At 45.2% G+C, this 23,393-nt stretch overlaps 1 protein-coding gene and 1 long non-coding RNA gene across 3 annotated transcripts; one reads left to right on the top strand and one right to left on the bottom strand.

The window, feature by feature from the left end:
- The first annotated feature begins 511 nt into the window (after positions 1-511).
- Positions 512-21,618, top strand: LOC147185596 (uncharacterized). Its single transcript, XR_015099436.1, has 14 exons — positions 512-653; positions 749-1,017; positions 1,739-1,835; positions 4,255-4,307; positions 6,168-6,339; positions 6,449-6,794; positions 10,281-10,420; positions 11,701-11,844; positions 13,932-13,996; positions 14,371-14,464; positions 14,954-15,157; positions 18,857-19,072; positions 19,222-19,355; positions 19,879-21,618. It is a non-coding gene; the product is annotated as an uncharacterized LOC147185596 (long non-coding RNA).
- On the bottom strand, positions 746-23,374 carry LOC147185595 (lactation elevated protein 1 homolog B-like). Of its 2 annotated transcripts, XM_086104074.1 has the most exons (13): positions 23,253-23,374; positions 22,465-22,734; positions 19,539-19,593; positions 19,161-19,262; positions 18,836-18,963; positions 14,965-15,064; positions 12,372-12,430; positions 5,795-5,877; positions 4,682-4,749; positions 3,127-3,249; positions 2,614-2,721; positions 2,079-2,233; positions 746-975 (listed from the first exon to the last, which is right to left on the bottom strand). In XM_086104074.1, the coding sequence occupies exons 2-10, from the start codon at positions 22,531-22,533 to the stop codon at positions 3,215-3,217; spliced, it is 699 nt and encodes a 232-aa protein (XP_085960200.1). In that variant the 5' UTR covers positions 22,534-22,734; positions 23,253-23,374; the 3' UTR covers positions 746-975; positions 2,079-2,233; positions 2,614-2,721; positions 3,127-3,214. The 2 variants fall into 2 exon arrangements, with proteins under 2 accessions (XP_085960200.1, XP_085960201.1); XM_086104075.1 differs by lacking the exons at positions 746-975; positions 2,079-2,233; positions 2,614-2,721; ... (1 more) ...; positions 4,682-4,749; positions 5,795-5,877 and adding an exon at positions 10,017-10,366.
- Positions 23,375-23,393: the final 19 nt, after the last annotated feature.

The raw sequence follows: 23,393 nt of genomic DNA, 5'->3' as shown, positions 1-23,393 counted from the left end.
TGACAACTATTTTAGTTGAAGTGGTTTGGTTTTTCAATGAAACACTTTCAATCTAATTGAGTACTTGTGAATAAATTGTTCATTTTTTTGGAGGGGGGGGGGGGATATAAAAGTAAGATAAAACCGGTATGAATTTTGTGTGTGCTAGAATAAAGACATTAGCATAACAATTTATTGTAAATCAATAACAAAGACATTAAATATAACAACATGCTAAAGCAACTCATGTTGAGTCGAAAGACAGAGGGGAAAAAAAGTGTTTAAAGGGTGTTTTAACAAAAGACAGTGAGGTAGGGGACAGTTGCTTTTCATTAGCCCTTCCACAGTATGTTTAATTTTACTGTCAAACCAAACATCAAACAAGAGGGAATAATAGCACCTCATGTACTGAAAACAACCGCATGCCTTCGCCTTTCAGTCTGCTAGCTTAATGCTATTTAGCATCTATGCTGATGTGCTCAAACCCTTTCAAAAATGGATTGAACACAAACGGCGCAGCAGCACAAGTGACAGACAAGCACTCACAGTCTTATTCTTTATCCTCTGCAAAGAACAGCTGACATTAGTGCTGCGCTGATGAGCTAAGAGGATTTGCGATGTGTAAATGATCAACACGTCCATCTGGAGGGTGTATGAAATCAATATTCTTTCAAGTAAGTCTACTATTCGCTTAGCACTCCAACAAATAACTTTATTCTATTTAACCCCAAGTGGGTATCTTTAACCACCTGTCCATTACTCTGTGCAGGAGGACTGAGACTCCACCCACTTCCCACCCCTGCCTACCTCCCTTCCAGCTCTGTCTACCTGGCCCAAGGATGACATCATCTCCATGAGTAGCCAGTGTGAGAGAGAGTGAAGGAGAGTTGTCTCTCGTTCTCCTCCTCCTCCTCCTCCTCCTTTTTCTTCCCGCTCTTGACGTGATGAAAACAAGCGGTCCTCTTTGTCTCTCCGCCATGCACAGTGCGTCTCCACCTGTGCCGGAATGCGCGTTCACGAGGGAGAGACCATGATCAGGTGCCTATCTTTACGGCCAAAACAAGATTGCTGAATCTTTATTAGAGTAAATGACTTAAAAATTGTACATTCATGTCAAGAATGTTTTCAAATGATGCCTGATTTGTTGTGATCTACAAGGCAAAACATTAGGAACACCTACACCATAGCGTAAGATCCATTTAAGAGGTGGATCTAAATGCATGCTTTGTCAAAGGCAGTCATTTTGTGCAGTTTGGTTAGAATTTAGGTTGTGGGCAAACTACAGCATTTGAGCTGGGCCGCCATGCAAACATTTTTAAAAAACTTGCTATAAAATGGCCACAAATGCTCAATTCTTGTAATAAACCTGAAAAAATCAGCATATAAAAGGGACGAATCCAAATGCAATGGACCTCAGTCCCTGCACCGTGCTGCTCGCGGCAACTTTGAAGATGACTGGATACTATGGATTATTAATAAGCGCATTTCTAGGCTGCCACATGCTGAATGGAAATTCACAGGCAGTCGGGAGCGAGCTGGATGACAGCAGACACACACATTGTCTGATGCTTTTTTTTTTTTCATCTCACACCAAAGAGAACACCTGATGCAGCACTTTGACTCCTGCAGAGAACTCTAGGCCATGCACTCAAACGTACTGGCCACATCCAGTCCTTGCATATAGTGGATTTACAGTTAAGCTAAAGGTCAAACGAAATCATATGTCATCGATGCATAACTGTATGACATTATCTTTTAGGTTTTGATTGTGCTTTTCCAACCTGTGTATCAAACCTGAGATGACCCTCCCCCCTGAGATGACCCCCCCCCACCCCAGGCCACATTGATGAAGACAAGTAAGCACATAAGCATACCGGCTTGTCATGATCCAACTTGACATCGAGCACAACATGACCCCCTCCACACTAAGGTGAAATGGAAGTGGGTTAATCCATGGCACTCATGTTTATGTCTGACTTGCCACCCAACACATTTTATCACAATGAACTTATTTTTTTTCTGGGGGTGACGCTAGCTCTAATGCATTGGTCAACATCCCTTTGCAGTTGTTTGCATGTTGTGATTGTTTGGCCACTTACCCAGTAGAACGCATCTAAAAGGAGCGGAATTCTCTTTGTTGTGCTTTGGCGAAGGCAGAAGGCTGGTCCAGCCTGGAATGGTGCATGAAGATGACCTCATCTTTGAAGAGGGAGAAACTCATCCCTTGTAGCAAATGCTTGCCTTCTGCTGCCACCTATAGGGGGAAAAGGGGGGAGAAAACGATGCTTTTTTCCCCTCCAGTGACATAGCTACTGTTTATTTGTATGGGTTTTTTTTTCATAGTTTGGCAATCGTAGTTATTTCATTGTCTGGTCTGGCAGTGTAATGCACAGTAAGCGAATGGGGATTTCATTTACGAGACAAACAACTGCTTAAAACGAAACAGTGGATTATTTTCCTATTTTGTCCACGAGAGGGCAGCAGATAACTACTCTGCACATGGCCTCCTTCTTTTCCGCCGAGGAGTTTTCTGACCTTTCTGGTTCTGTAAATTCTGGAATTATTTATTGAAACTAAATGAAAGGTCAAAGCGACCATTCTGTTGTGTGTCCAAGTGGACTTTAGCGATCGCACCTCCTTCAGGCCTAAGTCATCCAAGAGCTGTTGGTCGCGCTCATCATCTCCTCCAGTATGGGTGAAGAGCTGCTCTAATGGAGCTGCAGCCTGTAGCACCACCCTCACCTATCAAACACACACTCGGATTTATTTATTAATTAATCCCCCCCCCCCCTTTCCGCCTGACCGGCAAACATGGAAAATTAAAGCACAAAACTTGGCTGTGCCTAATGTATTGTCCGTCCTTATTTTCTTCTGTGTTCTATTGGCAATTGGCAAAAGAGCTTTATTAGCGCCACCGAGTGGCAATGTCCCTCCACTGCAAGGAAACCAATGTGAACTGATGACCACTGGACGTTGTGAACTTTGCGGACGGCATCAAGACGTGGGGGTCTGAAGCGCGCTCTTTTCTCTAATTTTCGGCTTGTATCTCGAGACAAAAATCGCCCACATGTTTCATTACTTTTCGACATTTCGGGGTGGGGACAAGAGCTGATTTTCATGTCATTCAGCATTTTTTTTGAGCCTCACTTGTCATAGAAGTTGTCGACAAGGGCGGTGAAGCGCCTGACTTGGTCCTTCATGCGCAGCGTGGCGGATGAACACCGTGTCAAAGAGCCTAACCATCTCCAGGTAGTCGCTGGCTCCAAGAGACTGAAAAAAATAAACAACACACATGATGCCTGGTAGGATTTGTGCCCAAGTACAATCGCAAATCTGAAGGACGAACATATAGAATGAATCCAACGTGCTTATCTGATCAAATGTACTACGTTCAATGCAACAACAACAAAAAAAAGCATTTATTGTTGGATCTTTTTAATATGCCTTGCAATACAAGACAACCGCTCAAAAGAAAGGCTGCAAGACATCCATCGAGAGTGAATGACAGACACACAACGCGCACAAAACCCAGCCTAACTATTCACCGGAACATCAATAGAATTGCTTTTTGACATTGAGCAGAAAATTGGCCGGCGACAGGAGGGGCGTGGGGGGGGGGGTGTTAAAAGTCTGGCACAATACCTATGAAAGCACACACGGCATGAAGCAGGTTTGCTCTATCTGAGCAGTTGAGACGAGGAGTGAGAGGATTTTTGTCAATAAGGGGACCTCGGTGCGTTTTGTCTGCCAGTTGAAGAGGAAGATTTGCCCATGTTCCATTTACTTTGTGCTGTCAAGCTATTTCATAGAAGCAAAACTGCATAACCCCCCCGCCCCCCCATTTTATTGTTGCCTCTGTTCAAACGGAAGCAAACTAAACATGGAATCACAAAAGGAGAATCACACTTTGTGGATTTGAAACAGCTCAACATCTCATTCGAATGTGAACGCGAAATAACCTTTGTCGGGGTGCTTGAACACTTTCGGCACTGTCCCGAAAACAAAAGGTGCGGCACCTCAAATAGACTTACAATACCAGTAGACCCCCGCTATTTGCGTTGGATATGGTGTGCGAAAAGTGGAAAATTTGCAAACAACGGACGCCCATTCACCGCTGTTTCCATGAAAAACAACAAAATAGAGCATTTTAAAAGGAGTAATATATAGATTCTTTGTATCTTTGTAATATTAAACCTAAAAGCATCCATGTAAACGATGTACAGTGTATATACATAAATATTTTAGGCAAATAACATCCCTTACTCTGCCACACAGCTCGTGCGACAGAGCCACAGGTCTTCTCCAGCATCACTTCCCTGCCCAGCACGGTGAGCACCTTTGGACCGGTAACTATGGAAACACACCTCACCATGTCAGCTATTTCTTTACTAGTTCATTTCTGATTGCGATATTGAGCTCGTGGTGGCTCCGATGTGTCATCTGAAGCAGACCTTAAATTCTTGGAAATTTTAAAAAAATGACATTGCAATCAACATCTTTCAAAAAAAGTATGAAATTTGAGTTTTTGTGATCCCAGGCCCCACCTGTAGGTATAAAAACGCGGACATCCCATGAACGTGAACATTTTTAAAAATGACGAATAACTTTGAGTTGAAATGTCAACGTCAAAAGCTAAGTAAAATTACAACTTACTGTGTTGCTTTAATTTCTTTTTTAAAAAATGAAATCATAGCATCCTTACAGCTATTTTGGGTAAAAGCCAGCTCGTCAAACATCGCGTCCAACACGTCTGCGCCAGGCTCTCCTGTCCTGCACACACAAACACACACACATACACACACACGGGAAATAAAGAGCTAATGGAATATGAAATTAATAATCCTCAAGTGGCAACATCAAACATAAGCAGCGAGGAGCGCGGTGGAACAGGAGGCTGCTTAGCTTTTTACTCTTGAGTAGAAAAAAAATGGATGTTCGACACTAAACAAGCATTAGCCAGTGAATGCACATCCAAATGAGGTGTGTGCATGTGTGCGCGCGTGTGTGTGTGTGTTCCCATTATTAAACGGTGAGTGATGCACTCTATTTACATATAGTGAAAAGAGGAGAGCGCTTGAGAGCGTGTGTGTTCATAACAGAGAAAATTAGCTTTTAATGCTCAGCCATTTTGTCACATTCTATTGACGCCACTTTGGCTCTCGTGTTGAGAGACTTCATCATCCTCAATTCTTCCTCATTTGTTGTCACTTTCTGCTCGATGCACTGTGCCTATAAAAAGTCTACACCCCCCCTCGTTTGAATGACATTTTCAAACGAGAGTAAGATTAATCATTTCAAAAACGTTTTCCACCTGTAATGTCATGTATAGACTGTTAGTGTTCTTTTTAAAGGGGAACTAAAAACAAACAACAGAGATGACATGGTTGCACAAGTGTGCACACCCTATAACTGTCACATGAAAAAATATATAATGGGAAACAACGCAGACCAGTCACCATTCAGTGTCTCTGATTAACCGCAAATAAAGTTCAGCAGTTCTCGTTGGCTTTTCCTGACACATTAATTAATCAATGCAGTGAAAATATAAAATAATTGGTCAGGGATTCAATTCAAATGTCTAGGCTGCATTCAGAAAAGTTTGGAAATAATTTATCTTGGTCTTTTTTTTTTTTTTTTTTTTAATATCACAAAAAAAAAACCCCACTTGTGGAGGCCAAAAATAGGAATCCATTCATCCATTTTCTGAACCGCTTAATCATCACTAGGGTCGCGGGGGTCGCTGGAGCCTATCCCAGCCGTCTTCGGACATGCATAGAAAAAATAATTATAACAATAAGGGTTGCTTGGGTCTTACAGGAAGTAGTGTTTTCCTGCTCCAGTCTCCTGCAGCCTCCTGTAGTCCACACCAGAGTCGAGGCAGATAGTATGGCAGGACTCCTGCGCGGGGGAACAAAACAAAAAAAAAAAGCACTTTGTATTATGAATTTATAGGATGTGTATGTTTTGGCTGGTGAGTCGCTTGCTTATGAAAATATGTGGCCATGGATGTAAACATAACTGAATAACCAGCTTTCTTATGTGACCATATTGAGCAGAACATTGCAACTTTGCAGCTGAAATGCACACATTGTCCAGACCAGAGTCCAAAATGCATCCCTGTCACTTTTCTTGTATCTCCAGATGATAAATCTCCAACTCTTACCCTTTTCTTTGCTTATTTGTGTCAGGAGTGGAGGATCCCCCCCCCCCATCCCCCCCACGCCTAAAAGTGCGTGTCATCTCCCTCAACACGGCACGATGGACAACAAGCAAAGAAGGAATGGATTCTGCAGCAGCAACAACAACATAGCCGAACGCGTCTGCCGTCTTCTTCCCGCTGCTCTTCAAAGCGCCGAACCTGTAATGCGCAGTTCAAACTTTCCCATGCGCTTGTTACGATGTCAACAGGATTCATGTCAGGGAGGACAGCGCAAACTGTAATCATCATTTCCGCTATTCTTCCCCCTAGAAAAGACAAGAATCACGCATCGGTCCCATCACTGCCATCAGGGCGGACCGGCGGAGCATTCAAAAACGGCATTATGAAATCAGCGGATTTCTGCCACTGGCCTCCTTAAAGCCGCGAGATAATGAGCAATCATCATAAAGCAAGAGGACGGAAATACTCCATTCTTCTCCAGCTGTCAACTTTTTGATCAGCGCATCCGCGTCGGAGCGCATTGGCAGAATTGGCCTTAATAACAACCTGACAGAGTCGCCCTCCCCCCCTGCTCGCACAAAAGGGACGTGTCATTTCATCAACCTGCCGTGACCCCCGCCAGTGGCTAAACAGCGCCTGGAAAATAAGGGGAAAGGTAGGAAGACGTCACAATCACAAGCCACGTTATTAAAATGAGTGCTATTGTCTTCAGGCTCCCTTTATGAACAAGCGACAGAGGCGCACAAATAACAGCGAGGGAAGAACGAGGGACTGGAAACACAATCAGCGGTGATGATTCCATAGGTTATTTATAATCAAATGAGGCCGAGGCCAAGCGGGTCATTACTTGATTAGCCATCTCGAGGGCTTTGTCACATCCTCCAAGATATGTTCAATCCGCCTACACGTCGCCGTCTCCTCGCCGGCATGATCCGACCTTGCTTTTGGAAATCGGCCACACCGCCCGGTTGACCATAAACAACAGCACCGGCTAATTTTAATCAAGTTCTTGGAAGAAGTTAAGTGGAGACCAGATCAAATTCATCCACAAACGTGGCAGGCACGGCATCATTTTTTTTCCTCCCACAGATCACTAATTGGGGCGCCTTTTGGTAGGAAGTCCGACAAAAACAAGGGGAGGATTAATGGGTGGCATAAATTGTCTTCGAAAAATACTAAATTACAAACTCCCGTATTTTCCGTTCTATAAGCTGCTTCAGAGTATAAGGCGCACCTTCAATGAATGGCCTATTTTAAAACTGTTTTCATATACAGGGAGCACCGCATTATAAGGCGCCTAGAATAGAAGCTACAATAGTGGCTGCGCGTGCGTTATGCATCCACTAGATGGAGCTATGCTAAAGTCTATACAATACAATACACTACAGCTTTATTGAAATGGCGCATTCACCACAAAGCACAAAACGTTTAAAATACGACATCCAAGAAATGAGAATATTGATCCATATAGAAGGCGCATTGGATTCAAAGGCACACTGTCAGCTTTTGAGAAAATGGAATGCTTTTAGGTGCGCCGTACAGTGCGGAAAATACGGTAGTTTAGGACACCCCCCCCTGCAAAAAAAAACACACACACACAAAAAAAGTATTTTTCTCCTTGAACAAATTCAACAAAATTGTGTGTTTTGTTGCGCTTCGAGGCATTCTGAAGGCCCAAAGCCAAATTATGGAATCCACACTAGCGCAAATGAATGTCGAAGCATTGAAGGGAACTGACAGACGGGGGACAATCAATCCCGACTGAAAGAAAGTCATCCAAACACATGTAGCTCCTCTCATGTCATTGTCCCAACTGTCCACCGCTCGCTCCGGGCAGGCGTTTACGATGTTTTGTTTTTTTTCTTCTCAGAGTGGCTTTTTATTTTTGGTGACTACATCTCCTCCCCCACACCCCCCTTGTACCCACTCCCTCTATATCCGCCGTATCTTTTCTCCATCTTTTACTCCTCCAAAAGTTGCTTTTGAGTCTTTCAAAGAGCGCCGTGCCATTGAGCGGCAACAAAAGCCAAGGATAGCTGACTATTGGGCCCTGATGAGGTCCACTCCCTCATTACCCAGCAGCAGAAAACATTTGATGCTTCTTTTTTTTTTTTAGCTCAGAGAGAATTGACCAGGCCTCAAAGAAATGTGGGGTGGGAAGGCTGAAAAATAGACGAGGGAGGGAAGGGAGGGCGACTGAGGTGGTGGGGTCTTAGGACGGGAGAAGGGAGGGGGGGCTGTCGCTCATTCAAGCGTGTGTGTCTTACAGCCTTGTGTGCAGGCATGGAAAAGAAAAGAGGGGAGGCAGGGATAGAGGGGTCGAGAGAGAGAAAGCTTAAAACACTGCCTTTATGCTGGCAAGTTCTGGACGACTCTTGTGACATCAAAGTGTTTTCACTAACTACTGCAACGGGTGAGAGTGAGTCGAGGGGCGGGGGTGGTATCTAGTGATTTTATTCATTCTTACGCAGTCGGGGGGTGGGGGGTGATTTGAGCAAGGGGAGGGTGGGGGGGGGCTTCATGACAATGCGAACACCCTAATTACACCTAATGATCTATTCCCTTAAAAAGTGACCACCTTGGGCCAGCCGCGGTTTGTTCCGCGGGGTCGTTCTCACAACCTCCTCCTGCCTCTGGCTGCCCCTCTTGGGGAAACATCTTTTGAGGCCAATAGGCCCCACCTTTTGGGAACAGGGGACCCCCCCCCCCCCACACACACAGGACCCCCCACTCTCAAAGCGCTTTGGCACAGCGGCGAGGCCCAAAAAGCAAACCGCAAAAAAAAAAAAAAGGGAGGGAAAGAAACCAGTCCAAAAGGCTAGACGTAATTCATGCACCTGGCCACTGGGGGGCACACGTGCAAATGCGATTTTCCAAAAGGTTTGCCAAACTCTGCGTATGTTATAGGCCCAATACAAACTTCAGAAAGAAATATGATGAAATCAACACATTCTTTCTTTTTTAATATTTCATATTCAGTCTTTTAACTTTTTGATAACATAATCTAAACACATTGAGAAAAACTAATTTGCTGAACAACAACAACAAAAAAGAATCAAGAGGTGGAAGAATATCTTTCAATTAAATGTTGCCTTCAGAAGACGATCACCTGCTTCCCAAGTGCACGCATGCGTAAACATAAAAGTGTGCCGAGCGCACAAGAGAAAAAAAAAAAGACTCGAACCAAGGTTACTGAATCAGTTATGCTGTCCCTGAGGAGGACGATTGATTCATCTTCATTCCATTATTTGCCACTTATTTCAGACTGCATTCTGGAAGCCCGACAGAAGTACGCCGCGTGCCTCTGCGAACCCGCCGACAATGTCAGTCATCCAAAATATGAACAATTATTTGATTCAAATCCTCTTCACGGGTGGTCCTTCTGTCCAAGGCCTCCGCTGGAGGGCCGTAACCCTCTGCTTTTCTTCCTTCTGTATTATTTCTTCTTCTTTTTTGTTGCAGAATGCACCGCCATCGTTTAACAATGGGGGGAAAAAAAGTTGAAAACAACGGGAAATCCAAATATACTTAAAAGTAGCTTCAGGGTTGTTGTCATGTTGCCCCGCCCCTCCCACCACGACCACGACCCCAAAAACAGACGCACACATACAAAGCATTATGTGCTGGAAAATACAGAGGCCTGACCTTGAGTAACAGCGGCGAGGGAACAGGATAGTGACAGAATAAAGAGCGGGATAAAAGGTTAGCGTGAGGATGGGCAATGAAAAGTAGAGTGGAGAGCGAGGACAGTTTCGGGAGCTTGTCCGCCTTAGTTACATTACTCGCGGTGTCCATTAATAAAAAGCCCTTAAACCCTGGATTTTACACAACTCTGAGCTTTGCCTTGCTGACAAAAGGAAGAGAGGACCAAAACAACTGATTAGATTTAATGCGGCACAAAGGATGAGACAAATATTGGAGGGGGGTGGGGGTGGTGTGTTTACACAATGCCTCAAAAGGCACACAAGCCTCATGAAGTCTGATGTCAGCAAAACTTTTCCCACCATTAAATTTGCCCTCGAACCTTTACAACTCGACAGAAATTTTTGAAAAAGATTTATTGATTTAAAAAAAAAAAAAGGCGATAAAGTGGTTGCACAACTGTGCACACCCTCAGAACGTTTGTTTTGCTTTCTTGCAGAAGCCCGAAGGTGTTCGTGCGACCAGTGACCGCTCGTTGGAAGCGTTGGGAATTTCTTCCGCCTTGACGAAGGTTCCCGGCTTCAGCTGAAGAAAAAGATTGTCAAAGCAGGATGCCGTTGCCGCCAAGCTTCACTGTAGGTATGGCGTTCCGTTGATAAGCAGTGTTGTGTCTGTGCCAAGGTTATTATAGTTCATGAAAAAAAATGCATTTATGGGAATTTGGAAAAATATTGTCGTGAAAGAGAAAAAAAAGATTGCGAAACAGTCCTTTGCTTTCAATCTATACATCATCCATCCTTTTTTTTTTTTTTTAATCTTGCACACCCATGAACCCCCCCCCCCCCCACCCCCACCCCAACAAAACAAAAGCTAAAAAAACAAAGCTTTGTTGAGAAAATTAAAAAAAACAAACACACCTGCTTTAAAATCAATTAAAAGTAATTGAATTTGAAAATCTAAACAATAACGATAGTGCAAAAAATGCCCTCAAACCAAACATACCTTTTGGAATTATAGCCCAAAAAGTTCAACCTTGCTTCTTCGGACCATAACAAAATCATCCAACTAACATTAAACCGTCACTGAAAGTCACCCAGAGACTCAATCAATATTTTATGACGGCTTGTTGGACGACTGAGCTTGGTCCCAATTTACATAATTTCCTCCAGGGTTGTTTTATATGCATACAATTTGGGCAAATTCCACTGTCCACTAAAAAGCGGGAAGAGGCCAGGAATGTTGTGACGCTGCAGAGGAAACAAGTGGTAGAAAAAAAAAGGGGGGGGTCGGGTGGGGGGGTTCCATCTAATCAGGAGTCAATAGTTCAATAAAGACGTCAACCCAAGCGGACAGAAGCGCTGGATTAACCCCCTTTCACTTCAGCCCAGGTGACAGGGTGGAAATGTCACCGGCTAAAAAAAGAACAAAAAAAAACTTTTAACACCATCATTCACCCTCTCGCCGCCTATTGAAACACAATCATGCACGCACATACAAGAGTGAGTTGCATCGAGGAGGAGGGTCCACACCCGCGGTCCCTTCCAGCATTAATTCAATCCATTGAGTGTCAGCTAGTTAGCGGGGTGACCCTGCTCAAAACACGCTTTAACTCTCCGCGGCGGACCGCCACAGAGGAAAGACTCGAACCCGGCGAAAAAGGCCCCGACCCCGAAAACCAGATGGCCTCACAAAGGAAACATGGAAGTCTGAAAGACGGGAGCTAGCGCGACAACAGGCATTCAGGGCCGTGATGAGGGTGGATTAAAGAGGGCAAGGGTGATCCTCGGCGGCCGGAGGGCCAGTATGTGGACTCCTCAAGTTAGTGGAGTGGGAGATGCTTCGAGTTTTTGCCTTACTGAGATCTCAAATCAAATAAAAAATAAAAATAAAAAATCATGCATGTTTTTGGAATGTGGTAGGAAACCGGAGTACCCAGAGAAAACCCACACAGGCACCGAGGAGGACATGGAAACTCCACACAGGGAGGCCGCAGCTGGAATCCAACCCTGCACCTCTGCACTGTGAGGCCGACACGCGAACCAGTCGACCGCCGGGCGTCGTGGGTGAGACAATAATACCCGAATACTGTTTTGGACAAAATGCCAGCAAAAGGTGCGAGAATGCCACCATCAGCTGCCACAAAATGCATCATCACAAATGATTGCGCAGCTAATTTGTGACCGCAATCACTCCAAAACAAATGTATGCTCGTCTGAGGCGCACTGTGGTGATCATGGCGCTGGCGATTTCAGTTGCCAAGCACATCATTCGCCGCGTCTTCCCCTCTAAGCCCGCTTCCCTTTCCTTCCGAAATGCAATCAAATCTCCGTGAGTCACTCAGCTCGTTCGTGTTACCTGTTCTCGCTCTCCCTCCTCTACTACTCTCCCACTTTCCTTGGGCGAATCTTTCAGGCTACTCTGATCAAAGACAGCTTTGTGACACCGTGTGTGAGGCATCCCGGAGAGCAAGACCACATCAAACCGCTAAAGAGCCAACTTGCAAAACACAAGCAGCACATGCGCGCTCGCATGTGTGATGAACAAATGAATATATTAGCCGCACAAGAGCAGGATGTGACTTTGTCTCTACCTTCAGCATGTCGATGAAAGGTAGAAAGGTGTCCCTCTGAAGTCCGTTTTTGTACAGATCTGAAAGAGGAGGGGAGGGCCTGTATTAGAGGTGCTGTTTAGCCTCCTAATAATGTCATTCCCCCGCCACAGATTGGCACATAAAGTGGCTATTGATGAACTGAAGGATGAGGTTGGGGAGGTATGACAAAAGAGACTGGAGCGGGGGAAGGGGAGGAGTGGCGGGGGTGGCGTTGGGAAATGGATTTCTCTACCGGCCGAGCGGCGGCGGCGACATAAAATTCATTACATTCCCAAACAATGGTGGCGAGAGAAAGGACTGTCGCCTTTTCAGGGCGGACAATATCCACAGCGGCTCGCTGAATGAGGGTTTCAATTAGCTCGGCTGAAACAAATTACATCTGAAGTAGCATCCCTGATAGACAGATAAAACAGGTCGGGATTCACACACAAATCCGGGACAAAGGCGGACGGCGTACGTGTGAGCCCTCCAGCTGCGAAGGCAGCGCAACTGGTTGTTGTTGATGTTTGGGCTTTAACTCGCGACAATAGCGCCGGGCTCTCTCGAGTTCCAACTTCTTTCTATATTGTGATGGGCCCGCACCGGCGTCATTAAAAAGTGCCTTTAGGGAGTGGTTGTTTACTTTTCGGACTCTGGTCACGTCGCCGTCGCTAAGTGGAAGCTAATCTAGTCAATTACGGAATCGAACGCAACAAGTTGAGTCGGAGTGGCCGATGATGAAGAATTAAGTACCGCAAGGGCAGGCTAAGATTTGAACCCTTTCGTGCGAACCGATACCGTGATCAGCTGTCCACTGTCGTTACCGCTGTCTCCCGAAAGGCTTCATGATCAACTGGCAATTATTGAAGTTTGTTTCATTATTTATCAACATGTACAGCGGACCCCCTCCTGCCTAACCGTGGATCGTTGGGGGCCAGCCTGCGGTTAGCAAAATCCATTTATTTACATCCCTGATAAAAAAGATTTTTCCAACCCAAAAGAATGGGGGGGGGGGCAGCCTAAAGTGTTTTCCACAAAAAAATAATTAAATAAAAATACAGACGTTGGCTCCCCCCAGCCTCATCTATAAAAAAAAAAACATCTGCAAATAGGCTTAGTCAACGTTCACAATTCACATTTTTGGGCTGAAAAAATTCTCATTTTTGTTTGCTGAAAAAAACTCACTTATTAGCATATGCAGATGCAACAAGATGGCGCCAAAGGCCTAGCCTATAGCAAAGTAGTCATTTGTGTCCAGGAAGTATCGTACATTAACGTTCTTGGCATGTTAGGGAGGAGCAAAATTTCGCCTGGGTTGTTGGTGAAATTAACGGAGACTCTTCAGCATGATGTCCACGTACTTGCATGCGTGAAGTTTCAACCAAAAGCAATTCGAGACCTTTCATGTCAACGACAAACGAGACCCAGCGCGGTGATGGGTTTCCGCAACCAAAGACGCAATTTATACCACCACAGCTTGTTGCTTGCATGAGTCTCCATTAGTATCTATAATAAAACAAAAACAAAAGAGAAATCTTCTTTCCGTTCTCTCACTCTCAGCTATCACCAAAGACACGGAGGGGCCTTTTGATAGCGCCATCTCCACATCAATAAAGACGGCAAATGTAAGCCTTTCATGTTCCGTTTTTTTCTCTGTCTGCCGTCAGGTATTCCATTAACGGCGCAATTAATACCAAGTAGGCGCTCTATTAAGTTTGCACCGTCGGGTCGCTTTGTTCTTAATAGCTTGTAAATATCAGACATGTTTGAATCTGTGTCTGTGACATCTTGTTCCGTCCGAAACATCCTCTTGAAAGTGTTATTATTGAGCGCCTCGATTAGAAGGCTGAACGGTAAACGGAGCTGGTTCGGCGTTTTAAATCTTAGGTTTGTCAAATAAATCTTGTCATCAGTTCACTCTTGCCATGGAGCAATTAGCATTTTTGCATTCTAAAGTGGATCCGTTGATTTTATTTTATTTTTATTTGGTCCCATCCAGGATCCAGATGAAGTGGTTGTCGCAATTGGAGTGTGATTGATTGACGGACAGCGGTCACTACAGTGGACAGCTCATCATGTTATCAGGTGACAAGGTGCGTGAAAGGGTTAAAGTCCGAATGCTGTTGTCTGTGCCCCCTCCCTCTGTCTAATCTTCCTAGAACACAGGTGTCAAAGTCAAGGCCCGGGGGCCAGATCCGGCCCGCCACATCACTTAACTGTGGCCCGCCAAAGCAATTCATGCGTCAACTTTCGTGATCTTTGCTTAAAGGCTGTAGCAAAATGTCAAATTGTAATTGTGGGATGAATAACGTTTTCCAATCATTTTGTTACCCTGTTTACACTCACTTGAACAATCATCGAACAAACAGCTGATTTTAAAACGCGTCACAAGGAAGCCCGGTAAGAATTTTTCTCTTCACCAAAATAGACCATTGTCTGGAAAAAAAGAAACTTTGACACCCTTGTCCTAGAATATTAGAACCCCCCCCCCCCCCCCCCAAAAAAAAGTTGGTTCTCATTTGATTACACTACAGCACAGCGGACTTGTGACTAAATCCCGAGCAAACGTGTTTGATTTTCAGACATTTTGTACCATCGGGGGGTCTGTTGGACGTGGCCACCACCACCACTCCGGTCTTAAACAACGTCTGGAAAAGCTGCCTCAGGATCACTGCATCGGCGATGTCCGTCACCTAATGATATCATCAAAGGTCAAGAAGATCACATATTAATTGACGTCGGTCCGAGCAAGTCATCGACAATCCACGTTGATTAGTGTCATTCAGGTGGGCTTATTGAGGGCTTTTGTCTGTCTGTGTGTGTGTGTGTGTGTGTGTGTGTGTGCGCGTGTGTCCCAGTTTTTCTTCCACGCCGTTTCCACCGTAAGCAAAGGTCGATGACAACGGTGAAACAAGGCCGCTTGCGAGTTGCGGGCTATTATGTGAAGGGCTCCGACCTTTCAATCAACGTTGCAGGGCTTTCACTTTTGTTCTTAATTCCCTTGTCTCTATTTTTCACCTCCGCGGAACCAACACGGAGAGAGAAACCGCTTTATGGCTGTCGCGCACGCTCGCCGCACGGCGTCTATTTAACCCGCCTGATTGAGGAGCTCAGCACGGGAAATAATTCTTACAAGAAAAAAAAAAAAGTACTTTCGATCAAACTTACCGCAAGTTCTTTTTGAAATGATCTTTTGGTTGAGCGTCGCTTTCTTTTTGGTCTAAAGTAGCCATAGAAAGCGCCCACACTAGTTTTAGAAAAGTCTTGTTAAAAAAAATTAAAAATAATTATGACAAAGCAGACCATAACAAATAATTTACAAAATGATCACGGTATTGTAAATGTTAAACTTGTCATTGAATCAGCTGTGCAAAAAAAACCTTCCCACAATTCAATATTTGCTTGAGATTTTTGCAATCAGATTTTAGAGCAGGTTTTTTCGTTTTTCATGTATTGTTTTTTTCAAAGACGCTTTGTTTTAAATTTTGTTTTTATTAGATGTAGTGTTTGTTTTAGTTTTTACACGGATATACTTTATATTCAGTGTTTGTTGAGATTTAAAAAAAAGGTCAAAAAAAGTCACAAAATATTGTGTAACGAACTAAAATAAAAATTTAATTCTCAAATAATTCTTCTGAATGGACATACAGCAATAGTGAAATGTTTAAAAAATAATAAACGCTCAAAGTTCATGTGTGATATTAATTGTCAAAGGCCAAAAACCAAGGACATTTTCTCCCAAATATATAGTTCATTTAAAAAAAGTAAAGCTAGTTTAAATGTTTTAAATGTTATTTTATTGAAGGAAAATATTTTTTTCAAGTGAGTTATTTCATTATCTTCCGTTCAACCTTGGTCTCCAGCCAATCTCAGGGTTGCATGTTGCTAAACAACCCAATCCGTTCATCCGTTCCCTGAACCGCTCCTCCTCAACAAAACCCATCAACACAAATATTCGTTTTGGGAATGCGGGTGATATCGCTTCCTCAAACCCGACCCGTGTTCTGCGCCCCAAAAACATGAGCCGAAGCTTCACTCAGAAGACTGCGATACCTCCTTCAAACGGTTCGCAACCGGCGATCGCACCGATTTCAAGGGACTGCTTCACAGACACAAGTTTGCAGTTTGAAGTCAAGTTTTTTTTTTGGAATCAAACATTCAACTCTGCCGTCTTGAATCAAAGTCCCGCCCCCCTCCACTTTGCTCTCTTTGACAGGCACTTGTCGTGGCCTTACCCAGAGCATATGTCTCCCTCTTTCATAACCTGGAGAGTCTTCTGCTTCTGGTGTATTAGCCCCACTGCCCTTGCCAATACTTGATTAGCATGCGTGTTCAAGCCTTGATTTGGCTAAGGAGAGGTGCCCGGGGGCCATCAAATTAGTGCGTGTGATTGTGTGCTCTCATAATGAGAATCAACAGAAAGCCAAGGCTCGGCGCGTCTCTCTGAAAGACCCCCAGCACCCCCCCCCCACACCCACCGACCCCCCTTACCCACCGTTTCCTCCGAGCGCAGGATTTTATTTTCATTTGAAAAGACCCATTTAAAAATGAGCTTTTTATACAACCTGCATTTGCTTATTCATGCGCCCTCAAACACGGGCATCGGATGAGGGGGCAATATTGATTGCTGAATGACTCGAAAGTGGGAGAGGGGCAGAGAGTGGATACCCTAAAAAATTGAGAAAAGTGGAGGGGCCTGATGTCGCACTTGTGGAAGACAAAAAAAATAAATAATAATCATAATGGCGCAATCGCCGTCAGGACCGATATTCAAATGAACATCCAATTACTCAAGCGGGCCATGCGTTTAAAGCGAGGTACACGGGTGCCACATTAAAACTCTTTTGATGTTACATCTTTTTATGTACACAACCTATGAGCCATTTCTAAAGAGGTGGGGGGGGCTGTACGGTGACAATGACGCACAATCATTTTCTTCACACTCCTCTTCTTCCTTTTCCCATCTCGGATGTCTCAATGGCGAGAATTCATTAGGGGAGCTGTGGAAAGATGTGGGGGGGGGGGGGGCGGTGGGATTCGGGGAGTACAAATTACTGATAATGGCACGGCGCTAATGAAGAGAATGGAGAAATGTCATTAGCATTTAAGAGGATAAGATCCATCTGACCCGCCGCCGCCAGTCGCTTTCTAGCTCCACTCACTTAAAGAAGCAGGAGAGTGCGGCTGATACCCAGTGCCTCATTTGCATGGCTGAGTGGAATCGGATGCTGATTGGTATAAAACCCCCCATAACCCCCCCCCCCCCCTCACACCCCCACCCCTTTACTTCTCTCCATCTACGCCACCTCTAATGCTCCCCAACCTTGAAACCTCTTGTTTATGCATCCCAAAACAACGCGCGCATGTCCATTCAAGTCAAGCTGCATGGCGACAGGCGCAAACAAACAAACGAAAAAAAAAAACAAATCAAGGAGCAACGGACACAAACAGCGGCGAGGTTTGAAAACGTGAAAGGTGGGTGCGCATGAAAGGCAAGGAAGCTCTTGATCGCCACACGTGCGCCCGGGCAGCGATTAGAGAGCGCGACCACACCTACCGTCACCTTTGACCTGCGGTCTTTAGCGCTAATGATATCAGAGAAATAGACGTGCATTGTGCTGCCAACGGCAGGCTTTGGAAACACAGAGGCCCGCTCATCCTGTAAAGGCACAGGTGTCAAACTCGAGGCCCACGAAAGCTTGCCGCAGATTTTTTTTTCTAAACCAGCTGTAGAAATGTCAATAACCAAATGCAGGGGCAATTATGTGCTGTCATATGATGGGACACACATTGGGCCTTTTCCCACACCAAACATATTAGGTAAAAAGTGAAGTAGCAATGTCACTTCCAGCTGGAGCCAAAGCTAGTTTTTAAAGCATAATAATTCCGTTTAGGGCAAAAGGGCAGTTAAGTAACATGATGGGGCAAAAAAAAAAAAGTGTAACTACCCCAAGCTCTAGCGACATGCTCGAGTCAGTAGACTAGGACAGTGCAGCTCTACTTCTGGCCACGATTTTCATATGCAGTTAAAAAAACAAAAAACCTCCTGGACGCCTCGGAATGGAGCCAAAGCAAAATAATGATTTAATATTAATATAGAATAAAATATGATGTATTTATATAATATAAATTATTCTGAGAATATACTGTAAATTATATAAATAAATAGTCATTGAGCTTGACATGATGAAGTGTTTAAACAAGCACTGCTGGAGATGCTGTGAGTGAATGCTTTACTTCACAAGAACCACTAGGTGTCCCCAGTCCTGCTTTTGTTGCCTTTGGGAGCCCAAACAGTTGTAGTTACAGTAACAGAGGGTGAGCACCAACTATTTTCTTCCTTTTTGTCAACATTAAAATCATATCGTTTTTAGTTTGAATGCACAACATTGTCAGTGCGTTACACACCGAGCAGAAATGGAGAAAATGTACGCAGTAGTAGCTGTCAGTCACCGTTCTCTCACCTGAAACTCGTCAAAACACAGGAGGCAGGTTTCACGGGCGATCTCCACGGCAACCGGTGATATGGGGTCATAGGTGAACATGTTGCCCAGCTTTCGTCTGGGCAGGCTACGTTTCCTCCGGTGGATCCCTTTGAAGCAGCGCACAGAAACTCAGGCACGTCTTCAAAACCACACCTGCATGGCCAACCTCGCGCCGAGCGACGCCGCCGCATCACAATGGTGGAGATAAACATGGAGGTAAGTGTCGCATATCAAGCGTTTAAGGGGTGGGGGGACTTTTGTGGTGTTAAGTGAAGTCAATGGAGTGAAGAAGTTAAGCGCTAACTTTGGTGGATGTCCAGCATGAAGCCGTTGAAGTGGACTCTCTTTTTCTGGTTGTTTTGCAGCCCGCCGTATAACATATCCATGAGCATGGTCTTCCCTGTGCCTGATTGGAGGAGACACAAAGACTATTGGCATTGTTTTTTTTTTTTTTCCCCCAGACAATAAGCTGCAGATTGTACAGAAGACACCTCATCAGGTACCTTCGGAAAATAAGTTCATTGCTTCTGCACCGACATGCTTTCTGATTCGCGATTGTTGCAAAGGAGTGAATGTCTGCGACATTCGTAAACCTTTCGGCTATGTCCAGTATGTTAAGAATTGATCGCTCGCATTTGATCACACCGCATATCTACATTACAGTACCTGCATGTGTTCTTACCAACATCTCCATAAATATAGAAGCCTTTAGGCGGGGGAGGAGGAACATCTTCTTCCTATATGTATGGGGAGGCGGGGGGGGAGGGGGGAGTCAAACCAGTCAAAGATTAGATGACAGGATCCTTCACAATGTCGATACCACGAAAGCCATGCATGCATGCACTCATTAATAAAAGCTCAAGGGGAGGGGTGGTGGTGGGGGGGGGGGGGGGATGTCGCTTCCAACCCGCCCGTAAACTTTGTTCTACCCGTCACTGTAAAACCACGACGCGCCGATTCATAAACAAAGTATTGTGAGGTATTAAGCCAAGCACTACAGTTTGCGGTTTCACATTCTCCAGACTAGCCCACTGCAGGGGAGGAAGACAAAGGGGATCTAATCAACAAGACAAGCCGGGGTTCCCACGAAAGAAAAGCATCATCAGAGGAACAATGGGGGGATTTGTCAGACAAAACGGAGAGGACTGAATGAGGCTCCGTACGAGATGGACTGGACTTGTCTGTGTGCAGCCTGTTTAGCGCTGCTAATTGTGATACGGTACTGTTGCATTGAGGTGCCGCTGGAAGTCATTGTGCTGCCTGCCTCCTATCATCAAAAGGTCCCTGCTTCAAAAAAAAAAAAAAAAAAAGGGCGCTTCTATGAGACCAAGCCGCGCATACTGAGTAAAGCCAAATATGTTGGAAGAAAGGCCGCGGTGATTTAAATGCAAGTGTCATCAGTCTACACATGACGTGAATTCATACGGTGTATAAACAAATTGGACACTATAAGCTGTAATAATACCGGCACGATTAAAGTGCCCCCCCCCGCCCCTCCCTGCCAAAGTTGACCAATGAATGTTCAGTTACATCCTGTTCTCATGCAATAACCACTTTTATTTAGAAATGTTGATGTATGGTCAATTAAGATTGCCTCATTGTACGCAGTGAGTGCACGCATGTTACAATGAGAGGTTTCAGTTTTAGGAGTCCCACTTGGTAGCCGGCATGTAGACAGGGGCTTTGGGCTGACATGGGCGCTTTAGAGTGCCTTGTTGTTGTGCCGTGGATATATTCCAGTCCCCCGGATGCTTCAGGCGAACACATTTTCGTGGTTCAAACATTTGTAGGCAAAAGAAAAATGCTAGACAAGGTCACATCCTTTTTTTTTTTTCGCAGGTCAGAGTAAAACTATCTGATTGACAGTTGACAGTAGAACGGGATGTTGTTTTTGTTGCATTCGGAGAGAATGGCTGGCCATTGAGGCCTCATTTTAAAACGCTTTTAAATGTTTTCATGGACATTTATTTTCACTTCGCAGGGGAATTGAAGTCGCTCGGGCACAGATGCGAACGTCGACATTTCATTTAGATACATTCGAGTTGCAATGTATTGTTGACGGTAACCAAGCAACATCACATTGCATTTGGCCTAAGCGAGCCCTGAAGAGGAAGCGTTGTCCTCTCCAATTTTAATTTGGTCACTATTTCATGACGACAGCACTCGGTGTCCACCGCGCAAGGAGCACTTGACTCCGCTAAATGCGGACAATGGGCCCGATTGAAAACGAAATGGAAAAACAAACTTGTTGCTTATCCTCTCCTCATTCACTCAGTCATTCTGTCACTCCAACTGTTTGTGACTTCTCCCTGAATTCCCAAAGCACGCCCGCTGGCGTGGCGGGCTACTCGTGAGTCGTGGCTGGACGCCATTCTATCATGGCAGAGTGGAGCCAGACAAGGCCGTTCCTCAGATGGGCTGTCTAGCGGCGCGCCGTGGCCTCGTCCCACCTCCCCACGGAGGACGGGGGGAGAGCGCCACATGCGGGGGAAAGTTCACACGCGGGACATTGTTGGTTTGGAACTTTGAGAGTCAACTTAAGCGCAGTCTAAAAGTGACGCAGTTAAGCGAACGGCGTCAAACGACACAGATCCGAACGGCGGATGGCTCTCCCGAGACAATAGGCCATTGTTAGTCGACCATCCGCAAAAACACGCCACATTGGGTCAATATGAAGTCAAGTGTACTCTCCTCACAGACTTGGTCAGTTGGTTAGAACAATGGCGGCAGTGGGAGAAAAGACACCGAAACGGACAGTGGTATGACCCGATTCAAACGGGAGTAATTATCCAGTCGGTGCGTGTGAGAGTGAAAGAGGGTGGGGGGGGGGGGGGAAGGTAAGGGAGGTGCGATGGCGGCGGCGGTGCTGTTGTCAGCCTCACACCAGAGTATTTGTCAGAGTCCCCAAATCGAAAGCAAAAAGGACAAGAAAGGCCCAAATAATGGGGATCCCCCTCCTCTCTCATTACCGCGCGGAGTTGGTGAGAGAGTGAAGCGGGGTGCCGGGACGAGCCCAGCGGGGGGTCTGCCCCCGGCTGCCTTCCCAAATCTCCGCACTAACCTCATGCGTCGGTGCCAGCAAAAAATCCCAGCGCACAACACTAGACAGTCATCTCCCCTGACCTAAAAACAACAACAAGCCCCCGACATTGCGCCGCTCAAAAGCGCTTCCCAGACCCCTAACCTCCCTTTGACCTGCGACCCCCCCCCCCTCCCCGCCGCCCCCTACACACCGCAATTGGTGATTTAGCTGGAGTACAGTATGTTAAAATGCAAAGTCCCTCCATATGTTACATCGAAGCGGGTGAGCAGTCCATCACAGGGGATAAAAAAAGTTGTCAAGCAACCACAAATAACTGCTAAAATGTGTGGTTTATTTTTTTTTTTTTTTAGTTTTTGCAGTTGGGACTAAGGCACGAGGCTGGAAAAATAATCTAATTGTCAAGAATTCCCAGACGAGGCCCTCAAGGGAGCGCCCTGCAGCCTGATCAGGGAAAAGCATCCACAGTGGAATGGAAAATACTACAATAGAAAGGGCCCCGATTTTATTGGATATAATGTTTAATGTAACCAATGACTCATTTATTTTAAGAGCTCATCTCATTTACCTTTAGAGCAGATACTCCAGTTGTTATAAGGGAGGACTGTGTTCTTTTCTGAAGTCTGTCACAGTTCATTGTCAGGGGAGGCGAGTTCTAGTAGGGAGCGTTACTGTAGTTTTGCAGCGCCTTTTGCAGGCGAGCCAGCCGCTGAAGAACGCCTCAAAGAGCCACGCTGAACCAAGCGGTCGTACTGGGTTACAGTGTCAGCAGAATCAACGGTGGGAGAGTGTGAGGAGAATGACGTGGATGAACAGAGCTTTCTTGAGTTCCTGTAACCTTGGAAAAGGGCAGAAACACGCAAGATGAACTACAGCTAGGGCAATAATCCATTTACAGGTAATTGAGTAACTATAGTTTCTTTGTCAGGATATTTTTTTTTCATAGATATTTTTTAAGTGGCTTGCATAGCTGAAAGCGCGTAAGCTGCCTTGTTTTGCTTGTACAACTCTTCTTGAGGGTCGTGTGCGTCCGATCGTTAATAATGCCCTTAATTCTGAGGGCGCAGTGCACACCGTTGAACTAAATACCCGTCACTCCGCTTTTGTGACATGCGTCCTGGAGAAAGCAAGGTGCAATCATTTCTTCTTCTTTCAGGGTCCTTATCACGACTAAAATGTGTGATTCATTTGGCTGAGATGTACAGTCAGATGACAGATGCGTGGCGATGAAGCCAAACAGCGGATGTAGCGGTCACGTGAGTATTGCCGAAGCTTCTCTGTGCACGGACAATGCGGCTTCGCTGTTGTTAACCCGACGCATGCGCCGATTCGCAGGACCATTTCCCGACAAGATACCTTGAATTGTGTTGCTGACGACTTGAGAACGGATGATCGTTAAAGTCGCGATATTGCGAAAAGGTACAAAAGTCACGGCGCATCTCTGAGCTGTGGAAAACATGTTGGCTGCCATGGTAGTTCAAAATGGAAAAGCTTTAT

This window comes from Hippocampus guttulatus, chromosome 23, assembly GCF_054856545.1.
Source record: "Hippocampus guttulatus isolate MCC_2025c chromosome 23, RoL_Hgut_1.0, whole genome shotgun sequence".
Taxonomy (NCBI): Eukaryota; Metazoa; Chordata; class Actinopteri; order Syngnathiformes; family Syngnathidae; genus Hippocampus; species Hippocampus guttulatus.
The sequence above is the reverse complement of the archived record's forward strand: the minus strand, read 5'-3'. Positions and strand labels throughout refer to the sequence as shown.